This window comes from Elephantulus edwardii, unplaced genomic scaffold (genome assembly GCF_000299155.1).
Source record: "Elephantulus edwardii isolate Elephantulus edwardi_28Jun2011 unplaced genomic scaffold, EleEdw1.0 scaffold00518, whole genome shotgun sequence".
In the NCBI taxonomy this organism is placed as follows: Eukaryota; Metazoa; Chordata; class Mammalia; order Macroscelidea; family Macroscelididae; genus Elephantulus; species Elephantulus edwardii.
This window is the reverse complement of record NW_006400268.1, coordinates 106,813-120,688: the sequence shown is the minus strand read 5'-3', so window position 1 is coordinate 120,688 and position 13,876 is coordinate 106,813. Positions and strand designations below refer to the sequence as shown.

Genomic DNA, 13,876 nt, shown 5'->3' with positions numbered 1-13,876 from the left:
AGGGTGGAGGGATGGCGCAGGAGAGGAAGGCCCTCTATGAGGTGGATTGATTCAGTGACTGGGATAATTGGGATGGGAGTGTCAGAGACAGTGCGATTGACACAGGGCAGAGCGGAGTTTAGGGCTGTTGTACATAGGGTCGCTATGAGTTGCAGGCGACTCGACGGCACATAACAACAAAACAACAACAAACCGTGATCTCTTAAGAAAAATGAACATGCCTTTTTTGAGAGGAATTGATGATAGGCATGGCTATGGCAGATTTGAAAAGAAATGCAATCCTGCTTTTCTTAAATGTCATCCATTTCCCCTTCAGTTCTACCAGATTATCATCTGTACTATCCATATCCTCCACCATATGGACCAGATTATCCATTATTTCCAGTTAGGGATGATGTACCCTTAAGTGATCCCTTTTCACAATTTTTGAGTCCTGGTGGCGATGCTGATTTAAAACCTGATGTTGGCAGAAACATACCAAATCTGGTGGATTTTAGTAATGTGAGACCTCAACATCGTGTTCCCAGACAAAATATAGGACTGAATACAACGAAAAAGAGACAAACAATTCTATTAGAACAACTACAGCAGGATAAGAGATGGAATTCTAGGGTAGTTCCAGACATTTCCATCAGAGCAAGACTTGGAGGCAAATAAAGTGTCATGGATTTTATTTAATAATCAAAGGAGAAGGAAAGAGTGGATATACATTTAAGTGTTTAAAATTAATATTTACAAAGATTTTAAGACAGTTGATTCTTTAAATTACAATGAAAAATAAGAATAAGAATTATTTTATAAACTTATTTGTAAAGCAATATTTACTTACAAAATATACAATAGTCAAATGATCAATAGAGAATATATCTGATAATTTCTTTTAGACATGAATAATCAAGTATATGAAATAATTTGTGTTTAACTTTGATAATTGCATAACTTGAATCCTTACCTGTATTCTATCTTGTAAATGAGAAATCTACTGGCAGTTAAGGAAGAGCTAGGTTGCAGAAGCTAAAGGAGAAATTATATATGAGGCTAGAATTCATATTCATTCTTTGTTGAGTACCTTACAATCAGAACCAACTTATAGCTGCCCTGACCTCTGGGTTTTCAAAGGCAGTTAATCATACAGGAGGAGATTGGTCATCCTTCTCCTGCGGAGCACATGCCTTCGGGATTATTGCATAGCTTCTTGCCACTGCAGACTTCAAGTGTTGTGCAAATGATTTGCACTGGGCTATTAACTCAAAGGTTGACAGTTAAAATCTATCACAAGACACCATGAAAATCCATGTAGTACATATACCAGTGACACTGTGGTAGTCCGCCTGGGGACTTCCACTATCTAGTGGCTAGAAAAAGCAAAATTGACCATTAAATTCATATTCACTGTGCCCAAATTCATTGTTTATGCCAAGGCCTCAGAATTTTGTTTCCAGGGGTCCCGTTAAGCTGCATGTGGCAAAAAATTTCGGAATTAAAATAGTGCTTGCCAGGAAATGTAGTTCTCCATTCATACAGATAAAAATCAAAACACCAAATCCACTGCCTTAAGATTCATTTCCAATTCCTGATGACCTTCCATTGGATTTCTAAGCCTATAAATCTTTAACAGAGAAGACTATTTTTCTCCTGCAGAGTGATAGACGGATTGAAACCCTTTCGGTTAACAACTAAACATGTAAAGCACTACTTCACCAAGGCTTCTGGCAAATTAAAAGAGAAGGAATTGAAACAATTTTACCCTTCATGTAAAAATATTTTTGTAGTCAAGTAGATAGTCAAACTCATTGACTATATAAACTCATGATATAAAATTGGAAATGAGAGACCTTCTAAGAGGAGAGAGAGAAAATGAGCCATGTATGTGCAATAAGTGCTGGCAAAAATCATCCTAAAAATGTTACAGTTGGGTTAATGGTTGGATTACTAAAAAAAATAATTGCTTTAAAAATTAAAATATTTGTAACTCTAAACATTTTTGCAATTCCATTTCTAATTATATATGGTGTTTCCTATTTCACCAAGCAACACATATCTACACATACTTTTTAATGTGTAACTTGTGCTTTCCCCCTTAATGAGCATGTGTAGACACAGCCCCTACCAGAATTAAGCACATGCAATTTAACTTTAAATTCTCTTTAAAAATACAACTAAGTTCTCCTAGAGGTATTACAACAAAATCTTCAGGCCTATGCAAGAACTATATACTAGATAAAATGCATTGTTATCTGTACTTGGAGATAACATTTGCTGTACCTCCCAGTAAGCAAACAGAAAACAAGCTTTCTAGAATATCTGAAGAGTTCTTATATGAAAAACACAAAGCAAAGCTGTAAAGAGCAAAAACAAAACAGACAAGGATAAAATGAAACTAAAATCTCTCAATAGCCTCAAAGAGGTCTATGCAAAGAGACAAAGCTTGAAATGAAATGTTATTCACCTTGGACTGCCAAGAGAAGATGCACTTGTCTTGGAGGAAGTGCATCCAGGGTCTCCTTAGAAGCAACGATGGTGAAACTTCATCTCACATACTTTAGGCATGTTATCAGAAGAGACCAGTTCTTTGGGGGAGAATATCATGCTGGAAAAGGTAGAGGGTCAGAGAAAGAAAGACTCTCAACAAGATTGAGTGACAGATGATCATAATAATGAATTGAAGCCTATCTTTCTCCTGCAAAGACTCTGGTAGGTTAAAACCACGCAATTTGAATTATTATATTTTAATATTTCCTCAAGGGAATTACTGATTAGTTTAATGACAAGTAGTTTAAATTATCTTTATTATTCAAAACCACTCTCTCTGTCATTTTGTTATAATGTGATGGCTTTTGTATTGCTATGATGCTGGAAACTGCCACTGACATTGCAGATACCAGCAGACAGGGTTACCTAACGTGGGCAGATTTCAGAAATTGTTGTTATTATTATGTGTCATCGAGTCACCTGCGACTCATAGTGACCCTTATGTACAACAGCCCTAAACCCTGCTCTATCCTGTGCCAATCTCACTGTCTCCAACACAGCTACCCCGATTATCCCAGTCACTGAATCAATCCATCTCATCAAGTGTCTTCCTCTCTTGTGCTGTTCCTCCACCCACCCAAGCATGATGTCCTTTTCCAAGGACTGGTCTCCCCTTGCAACATCTCCAAAGTATGTCAAATGAAACTTCATAATCCTTGCTTTCAAGGAGCAGCCTGGTCTCACCCTCTCTAGGATGAACTTGTTTGTTCTACTAGCAGTCCGTAGTATATTCAATACTCTTCTCAAGCACCACTGCTCACAGGCATCAATTCTACTTCTTACAATCCCTAGTCATTGTCCAGTTTTCTGATGCATAGCCAGGTAATTGCAAAGACTATGACCTGGATCAGGCACACTTTAGTATCCAGACAGGCACCATTGCTCTTCAGTACTTTGGAGAGGTCTCTGACAGCAGACATTGCCAATGCAATTAATCTTTTAATTTCCTGGCTGATGGTACCAAGAGTGTTGCGTGTGGAGTCAAGGAAACTGAAGCTGTTAACAATCTCAATTTCTTCACCATTTATCATGATGCTGCCACTTGGTTCAGTGGTGAGGATCTTTGTTTTCTTTATTTAGAGCTTGAATCCATATTTTAGGCTGCAGTCTTTGACATTCTGTAACAAGTGCTTCAGGTTCTCCTTAGTTTCAGCAAGCAGGGTTGTGTCCTCTGCATAACACAGTTTGTTGATGAGTCTTCCTCCAATCCAGATGCCACATTTCTCCTCATAGTGCAGAGATCCACCCCTCAGATAATCTCTTCTGCATAAGAAAGGTTAAGAAGAAAGACTCACCATCCATCCCTGAAAATATTAGAGGATAAAAACTTTAATTCATAATTAAACAATTAAATAAATTAAATTATTGAACAGTGTCTGATAAACTCTCAGAAGATAAGCCCTTCAGGTTCAAAGATGCTCAGAATGTCAGCAGGGATGACTCTTTCTTGAAGGTAAAGTCTGTTTTAATGATCTAAATGAATTAAAGCTTTCAAGTTATGATAATTCATTTGTTATTATGGTATAACTAAAAATAAGAAAGAATTGAAAATATCCTTTAGTAATTAGAGCATGTAATGCACAAATTCTAAGAAGACTGAAAGTTATAAATAATGAAATGGAAGTCATAAAGATCAATATCCTAATCATTAGTGAACTGAAGTTGGCTGTTGTTGTATAATGTCAAGTCAGTACCAAGCCAACCTTCAGTGGGTTTCCAGAGGCTGTTAATTGCATGAGAGGAGAATGCTCATCTTTCTCCCATGGTTGGATTTGAATAGGTTGCCTTTGAGTTGGTGTCACAGTTTCTTACCAGTAAGTCACCAGAGCTCCCTCAAGTTGACTAGTATTGACAATTTTGAATTAGATAATTGCATGTAGTCTTTTATGCTGGGTCCCCTCTGAACTTTAAAACCATCTCAAGAACAAATTTAGGCATTAAACACTCATGAACAAAGACCAGAGCTGTTCTGGGATATTAAGTATATCATTTATGAAGAAAACAAAAGTTCATGAGAGACGTAGTATGAAGAAAATACCAAGATGAATGTCTGAGGAAACTTTGAATATATTGAGAACCCAAAACAAAGGGAAGAAGTGAGGAAGTTAAAAAAGAGTTGAACAGAAGACTTCAAAGGTCATTTCCCAAAGACAAAATAAAGTATTATAATGAAATGTACAAAAACCTGGAGTCAGGAAATCAAAAGGGAAGAACTCATTTGCATTTCTCAAGATAAAAACCCAATTCAAATCACAAGTTGAAATACTTAAAGATGCTATGTCTATTGAGTGATCCAGGAAGCATCAAAAGAAGATAGAAGGAATGCACAGAGTGCCAAAAAGAACTGACTGACGCAGAACTTATACAGGAAGTGGTAATAACACATGTAAGCAAAATCTTGCTGAATATTATATAAAAACAACTGAAACATAGAGAACTGCCAGAAATACAAGCTGGATTTAGAAGAGGTGTGCACTAGAAATACTATTGCTGATGTTGGATGAATCATGGCTAGAAGTAGAAATTATTAATAGGATGTCTATTTGTGTTTAATAGATTATAAAAATACATTTGACTATGTGGATCACAACAAGTTGTGGCCAACATTGAGAAGAATGGAAATCCCAGAACATCTGATTGTGCTTAAGCAAGACCAAGAAGCTGTTGTCTGAACAAAAGAGCAAAGTAACACTGCATTTTAAAAAATTAAGAAAGGAGTACAGAAGAATTTACCCTTTCTCCATATCTTTCAATATGCATGCAGAACAACCATTCAGATGGCTGGAATTTATGAAGAAGAATGTGGCATCAGGTTTGGAGGAAGACTCATCAACAACCTGTATTATGCAGATAGCAGATGATGCATTTTTGCTTGTTGAAACTGAGGACTTGAAGCGTTTGGTTAAGGTCAAAGGCTGCAGTCTTCAAATATGGATTGCATCTCAACATCAAGAAAACAAAAGTGCTCACCACCAGACTAATAACCAGTATCATGAAATAAGAGAAGAGATCAAGGTTGCTAATGATTTCATCTTTCTTGGATACATAACACTCTCGGCACTGGCAGTCAGGAAATCAAAAGACAAGTTGCACTGGAAAAAATCTACTATCCTCTCCAGTGAGCTAAAGATCAACAATGTCACTCTAGAGACTAGGGTGCACCTGATTGAGGCCACGATCTTCTCAATTACTTGCTATGCATCTGAAAGCTGGACAGTGAATAAAGATGACAGAAGAAGAATTAGTATCTTTGAGTTGTGGTGCTGGAGAAGAGTATTGAGCATAATAACATGGACTGCTAAGAAGACAGGTTGATCTGGAGATAATGAAAACTATTTGCTTGTTGGAGGCAAGAATTTTGAAGCTCCTTTTCACCTTCTTAGAGCCTTCCCTTAGGAAGGACCAATCCTGGGAGAAGGACATCATGCTTGGAAGGGTAGAGAGTCAGTGCAGAAGAGGAAGACTCTGGACAAGGCAGATTGACAGAATGACTGTGGCAATGGGGTCAGGTGTGTCAGAGAGAGTGAAGTTGGCTTAGATAGGACTAAGTTTCAGACAAATTGTTCATAGGGTCTCTATGGGTCATAATTGACTCAACATAAAAACAACACAGCGGCTGTGCTGGGATTGAAATTTTGAAGAGGAATTAAATGTCACAAAGAAAAAGATTTGTCCTGAAATAAAATGCTATCTGATAGGTTAATATTCATATATTTATAAGAAAACCTGTTAATAAGATGATTAAGGAAATATATACACCAACCACTAGAAATAAGATGGAAAAATTGAGGATTTTTATCAGCTTCTGTGTCTGAAATTGATGAAATAAGCAGTCAAAAGCTTTAATAAAAAACAACTGTTGACTAAAACGCGAAAACTGGGGAAGGGGGAGGGAAGGATCAGTAAATAAAAAATACGGCCTTGGTGATGGAATGAAACCAGAGATCACTTGATAGAATGTCATACTATCAATCATTTAAAAAAATACCTTAAAACCAAAACATACATGACAACTATGCCCATGAAATTCCCCAGATGGAACACGTAGGAATCAAATTAACTACATCTATAGAAAGAAATAGTAGAGAAGTCCAATACACCAGTAAGATATTGACCACACCTGGTTATGGAACAGAACCTCAATTGCTCATATGCAATTTCAAATTAAAGCTGAAAAAAATTAACACAGGTCCATGTGAGCCAAAATGAGATTATCTCACTTTAATTTTAAAACCATTTCAAGAATAAACTTGATGCATTGAACACTCACACTAAAGATCAGATGATTTGTGGGTGCCACCAAGGACATCCTACAGAAAACAGCGAAAGGTGGAAAAGACAGCAGGGGGGAAGGTGGAAAAAGAAAGAAAAGACCAAAGATAATGACATAAGGGATTCTTAAGCTAGTTGTTGCATGCAAATGAGTTAAAACAAAGGAAAAAGTGATACTAAGTAATATTTCAGAGAGGCCATGGTATTTGCAATCGCTTGTTATGCATCAGAGAGTTGGACAATGACTATAGGGAGGACAGAAGGAGAGTGGATGCTTTTGAGCTGTGGTGCTGAAGAAGGGTACTGAATGTACCATGGACTGCCAGGAAAACAAACAGATTCATCTTGGAGAGAATTAAACCAAGCTACTCCTTGGAGGCAAGGATTCTGAGGCTTCGTCTGACATACTTTGGACATGTTGCCAGGAGGGATGGGTCCTTGGAGAGGGACATCATGCTTGGGAGGGTGGAGGGACAGCGCAGGAGGGGAAGACCCTCTATGAGATGGATTGATTCGGTGACTGGGGTAATCGGGATGGGTGTGTCAGAGGCGGTGCGGTTGGCGCAGGTTAGAGCAGGGTTTAGGGCTGTTGTGCATAGGGTCGCTATGAGTCGGAAACGACTCGACAGCACATAACAACACAACAACAACAACAAAGGTTTGCAGTTAAATAATCCATACTTCACATTATACACAAAACCTAATATAAAGCAGATCAAGGATCCAGAAGTAAACCTAAAATGTGTAAAGATCAAGACTTTGAAACATACCTAGAATTGCATAACCAAGAAAGAATTAAATGGATGGATGTGATCTTCTAAAGTGGAAAGCCTTATGTGCTTCAAAATATTTCTCTAAAAGAATAATAAAACATACGAAAGGACTGCAGCCTCCAATATGGATTGAGACTCAATGTCAAGATGACAAACATTCTCACCACTGGACCAATTGGCAGCATCAAGATGGATGGTGAAAAGATTGAGATTGTTCACAGCTTTAGTTTGCTTGGCTCCACAGTCAACACTCTTGGCACCAGTAGAAAGGAAATTAAAAGGCATATTGCCATGGGAAAGTCTGCTGTTACGGACCTCTCCAAAGTACGGAAGAGCAATGGTGTCTCTCTGGAGACTAAGGTGCGCCTGATACAGGCCATGGTCTTTGCTATCATTTGTTATGCATCAGAGAGTTGGACAATGACCAAGGAGGATAGAAGGAGAATTGATGCCTTTGAGCTGTGGTGCTAGAGAAGAGTATTGAGGGCACCATGGACTGCTAGGGAAACAAACAGTTTCATCCTGGAAAGGGTTAAACGCGGAGGCTCCTTGGCGGCAAGGATTCTGAGGCTCTGTCTAACATACTTTGGACATGTTGTAAGGAGAGACCAGTCCTTGGAGAGGGACATCATTCTTGGGAGGGTGGAGGGACAGCACAGGAGGGGAAGGCCCTCTATGAGGTGGATTGATTCACTGACTGGGGTAATTGGGATGGGAGTCTCAGAGACAGTGCGATTGGCACAGGACAGAGCAGAGTTTAGGGCTGTTGTACAGAGTTTAGGGCTGTCGCTATGAGTAGCAAGTGACTCGATGGCACATAACAACAACAACAGTTGGCAATATCTTATAAGAAGCTCAAATCTAAAATTTACAGGAAATTCTAACACTTCAACAAGAAAGAGAAAGAATATACTTACAAAATGAGCAAAATATATAAATAGACTTCACTAAAGAAGGCGTTCAGATGGCTAACGAGCACATAACAGACTGCTAGAGATCACTAGTAATTTTACTTGTTGTTAGGTACTATCAAGTTGACTATGACTTGTAAGAACTATGACAGTCAGTCTGAATTTTGCCCTATCCTGCATCATTTTATCTTGTAGAGAGGGTCCTCTTTTCTTTCTCTGGCCCTTCACCTTTCCCAGAGTTATGTCTTTATCTAAGAACTGATTGCTTTTGAAAAAATACCCAAAGTATATGAGATGACAGTTCACTATCTTTGCCTCTAAGAAGCACACTGGGTGCATTTCCTCCAAGCTGACTTGTTAGTTCTTTTGGCAAACAATGAGATAGTCAGTACTCTTCAATATCACAATTTGATGAGGAGTGAGTGAAGGAAATTGGAAGAATCTGTTCTTGAAACAATGTATTCTAATTTTGTAACTAAACTAGTTTTTAAAAAAGTCAACTTGAGGAGGGGGAAAAGAGAGGGGGGTAAAATGTACAATGAATGAATGAAAATCTAACTTTTCTGTAAACTTTTGTTAAAATAACAAAAAAAAACAGTTAAGAAACCATAAACAAATACAGAGGATGATTTCCCTGTCTGTTGAAAATTACTTGAAGGATGATCAGTAGGACTAAAAATCTCATACTCTATTGTCTTACTCTGCCTCCCATTGAAATTTTGGAGTAAATTTATTTTACATTAAAGATAATGTCAGATCTTGGATCTGTTTAGTATAATAGTAAAGCAGCTGTTTATATTAAAAATGTTATTTAAAAATACCACAAGGACAAAGCATCAATTTTTCCTCTGACATTTTTATTCATTATCCAACTTTCAGATATATGAGAACTAATTGAAAATAGCGTGTCTTGGTTCAGGTTCACCTTAGTTTTTAAAGTGACATCCTTTCTCTTTACAACTTTGGAAAGTTACTTGATAGAAGATGTTCCCAACGCAATACATCTTTTGATTTTTTTACCATTGTTTCATGGATATAGATGTGGAAGCAGGAAAAATTAAATCACTGATAAGTTCAATCTTTTCTCCATCTATCTTAATCCATCTATCTATTGGTCCAGTGGTGAGGACTTTTGTTTTCTTGATGTGGAGATGTAATCCAAATTGAAGCCTGTAGTCTTTCTGCAAAAGTGTTTCAAAGTTAGTTTGCTTTTGATTTCACCTTCCACAAGTAAGGTTGTGTCATCTGCATCAGGCAAGTTGTTTGATGAACCTTCTTCTTCCCCCCCCCCTTCAGCATTTTTTCCCCTGTTTTGGTAATCATCAATAATGAGACGTAATCTCATCCCAGCAACAATAGCAGCTCAACAGGACAGCAAACAACAAATGCTGGCAAGGATGCAATAAGATCAGAAGTCTCATACACTGTTAATGGGAATATAAAAGGTGCAAGCACTATTTATTAAAAGCAGTTGCAATTTCCTTAAAACATTTCAAGTAGAAGTACTATTTGTTGTTGTTATGTGCCATTGAATTGCTTGCGACTCATAGTGACCCTATGTACAACAGTCCTAAACTCTGCTATGTCCTGTGCCAATTGCACTGTCTCAAATACACCCATCCTGACTACCCCAGTCACTGAATCAATCCACCTCATAGAGGGTCTTCACCTCCTGTGCTGTCTCTCCACCTTCACAAGCATGATGTCCCTCTCCAAAGACTGTCCATCCTTACAACATGTCCAAAGTATGTCAGAGAAAGCCTCAGAATCCTTGGCTCCAAGGAGCAGCTCGGTTTAACCATCTCCAGGATTAATCTGTTTGCTTCCTAGCAGTCTATAGTACCCACAATACTCTTCTCCAGCACCACAGCTCAAAGGCATCAATTCTCCTTCTGTTCTCCCTAGTCATTGTCCAACTCTCTGATGCATAACAAGTGATTGCAAAGACCATGGCCTGTATCAGATAAACCTTAGTCTCCAGAGAGACACCATTTGGAGAGGCCCCTCCCTAATAGCAGACTTTACCATCGCAATACATCTTTTAATTTCCTGACTGCTGGTGCCAAGAGTGTTGACCGTGGAGCCAAGCAAACTAAAACTGTGAACAATCTCAATCTCTTCACCATCCATCCTGATGTTTCCAATTGGTCCAATGGTGAGAATCTTTGTCTCCTTGACATTGAGCCTCAATCCATATTGAAGGCTGCAGTCCTTGACCCTCTGCAGCGAGCACTTCAGGTCCTCCTCAGTTTCAGCAAGCAAGGTTGTGTCATCTGCATAACGCAGATTGTTGATAGATCTTCCCCCAATCCTGATGCCACGTTTCTCCTCATAGAGCCCAGCCTCCCGGATAATCTGTTCTGCATACAGGTTGAAAAGATATGGAGACAGAACACATCCCTGGCATACACCTTTCCCAATTTTGAACCATGCAGTGTTTCCTTGCTCTGTTCTGATGACTGCCTCGTGGTCCAAGTATAGGTTTCATAATACACGGTAAGTGTTCTGGGATTCCCATTCTTCTCAGAGTCAGCCACAGTTTGTTATGGTCCACACAGTCAAATGAGTTTTCATAATGAAAGAAACACATAGATAGACATTCCTCTGGTATTCCCTGCTTTCAGCTAAGAACCATCTAACATTAGCTACAATATCCCTAGTACCAAGAACCCATCTGCTGATGTGCTTGCTGTTCCAGTTAGTTTTGGATAATCTTCAGTAGAATCTTGCTTGCATGTAAAATCAATAATATTGTTCTATAGTTTCCACACTCTGTTGGGTCACCCTTCTTTGGAATGGGACCAAATATAGTCTTTCAGTAAGTTGGCCAAGTGGTTGTTCTCCAGATTTCTTGTCACAACTTGGTGAGCATGTCCAGTCCAGGACAGCATCTGTTAGCTGAAATATGTCAACTGGTATATCATCTATTCCTATGGCTTATTTTGTGCTATTTCCTTCAAAGTAGCTTGAACTTCCTTCATCACCATAGGCTCTTGCTCATATGTTGTTTCATTAAATTCTTCTGTGTCTGCCAATTCCTTTTGATACAGTGACTCAGTATTTCTTTCCATCTTCTTTTAATACTTCCTGGATAATTTAATATTCTGCCTAAAGCATCCTTGATTATAACAACTCAAGGTTTGAATTTGTTCTTCAGTTTCTTGAGCTTAAGAAATGCTCCTTGCACATTCCATTGTAATATTTAACTCTGTCACATCCCACGCTGCCTTTTGGAATCTTCTGTTCAGCTCTCTAGGATCTTGAATTCTTCCTTCTGCTTTGGCTTCTCTGTGTTCCAGTGCAATATTCAGAGTTTCTTCTAACATCCATTTTGGTTTTTTTCGTCCTCCTCTGTCTTTATAATGACCGTTTGCACTCTTCATGGATGATACCCTTGATGGTACCCACAACTCATCTGGTCTTCACTCATTAGTGTTCAAGGCCTCAAACCTGTTCCTGAGATGGTTCTGAAATTCAGGTGGGATAGACTCAGAGTCATATTTTGGTTCCCGTGGATTTGGTTTGATTTTCCTCAGCTTCAGCTTGACCTTGCATAGTAGTTGGTGGCCTGTTCCACAATCAGGTCCTGGTCTAGTTTTCACAGCTGATATTGAGCTCCAGTGGTTCTTTCTGCAAATGTAATCAATCTGATTCCTATCCATACCATCAGGTGAAACCCATGTGTATAATCTGCATTTATGTCTCTTAAAAAACTTATTTGAAATGAATAAGTCATTAATTGTACAAAATTCAATCATTCTATCTCCAGCTTCATTTCTGTCACCGAGTCCATGTTTTCCAACTACTGAATCTTCTTCTCTGTTCCTAGCTTTTGCATTCTAGTCACTCATTGTTATCAATGCATCTTGATTGCATATTCGATCGATCTCTGACTGTAAAAGTTCATAGAAATCTTCTATTTCCTCTTCTTTGGCTCTGGTTGTTGGCTTATATATCTGAACAATAGTGGTATTCACTGGACTTCCTTTTATGTGTATGAATATTATCTTGTCACTCACAATATTGTACTTCACGACGGATCTAGAAATTACTTTTTTAACTATGAAAGCAACCCCATTTTACCTCACCATGAAAGCAACCCCATTTTACCTCACCTTTTCATCTCTGAAGTAATATATTGTATGATCATCTGACTCAAAAAGCTCCATGCCTGTCCAACTCATATCACCAATGCCTAGTATGTCAATATTTATGTGTTTCATTTCTTCCTTAATAATATCTAATTTCCTACATTCATGGTTCTCACATTCCATGTTCCAAACACTAGTGTTTGCTTACAACTGTTCCTCTTCCTTTGTATTTCCATACTTGAAAGCTCCACCTCACTTGCCCTTTCTGTTAGTCTACATGTATTCTGTTGTACATAGGGGTTTCAGAGGCCTGATATTTTGGAAGTGGATGGCCAGTCCTTCTTCCTAGTCTGTCTTAATCTGAATGTTCAGATTTAGAGAAATATCTGACAGACAAACAGTTTATAGAAAAGTGAAAGATATATCCCTTATTGTGGAATTAACCATTAGTTTCAGTGTTGTCCCCACCCTTGGCACAAGTGTCTTGACACACTTATTTCCCTGCTCCACCAGCCACCAGGATAGCCATTCACATGTATCTCCCATTGTCCAGCCCTTTATCTGATAGCTTATATTTGAAGCTTCCTTGACTTCTGTGATTCCAAACATGTCACCTGCTGACAATTTTTTATGCTGTGACCAGTGTCTCTTAAGTTTAGTGGAATGTTTCCCAAGCAAAGATGATGTGTCCTGTAGAACTGGTGTGTAGATAGTTTCTTTTTCTTGGACTGACAATTTCCACACCGCCTTGGGGTCTTCTCCTTTATCTGTGGGGTGGGCAGGGACTTAGGAGGCCGGCCCTACACCCAAAAAAATAAAGAGCTATAACCTGAACCAATATATTGCAACCCTCCTATTTATTGCAACGTCATTTGCAAAAGGAAAAAGATGGAAGCAATTATGTTGTTCAACAAACAAATGAAGAGAGAAACTACGGTATATTCACACAATTGAATAATGTGTAACATTTAAAACAATAAAAAAAAAAGGCTCATTGCTACCTAACTTGGGAGAGAATGGAAAGGCTTATGCTAAGTGAAGTAACTTAGTCCCATAAGGACAAATACTGTATGAGACCATTATTACAGAACATGTATGAGGATCCAAGGAGAGGCGGACACCTTAATCATGTTGTTGCTGTTATGTGCCGTTGAGTCGCTTGTGACTCATAGCGACCCTATGTACAACAGCCCTAAACTCTGCTCGGTCCTGTGCCAATCGCACCGTCTCCCACACTCCCATCCCAATTATCCCAGACACTGAATCAATCCACCTCATAGAGGGCCTTCCTCTCCTG

General features: G+C 38.6%; 1 protein-coding gene across 1 annotated transcript in view; it reads left to right on the top strand.

Moving 5' to 3' along the window:
* LOC102869060 (chromosome unknown open reading frame, human C7orf72) overlaps positions 1-13,876 on the top strand; it is a 64,563-nt gene that overhangs the window by 1,959 nt on the left and 48,728 nt on the right. Inside the window, 2 exon segments of the mRNA XM_006903741.1 lie at positions 195-305; positions 308-649. Of these exon segments, the coding sequence (XP_006903803.1) occupies positions 195-305; positions 308-649 (453 nt within the window).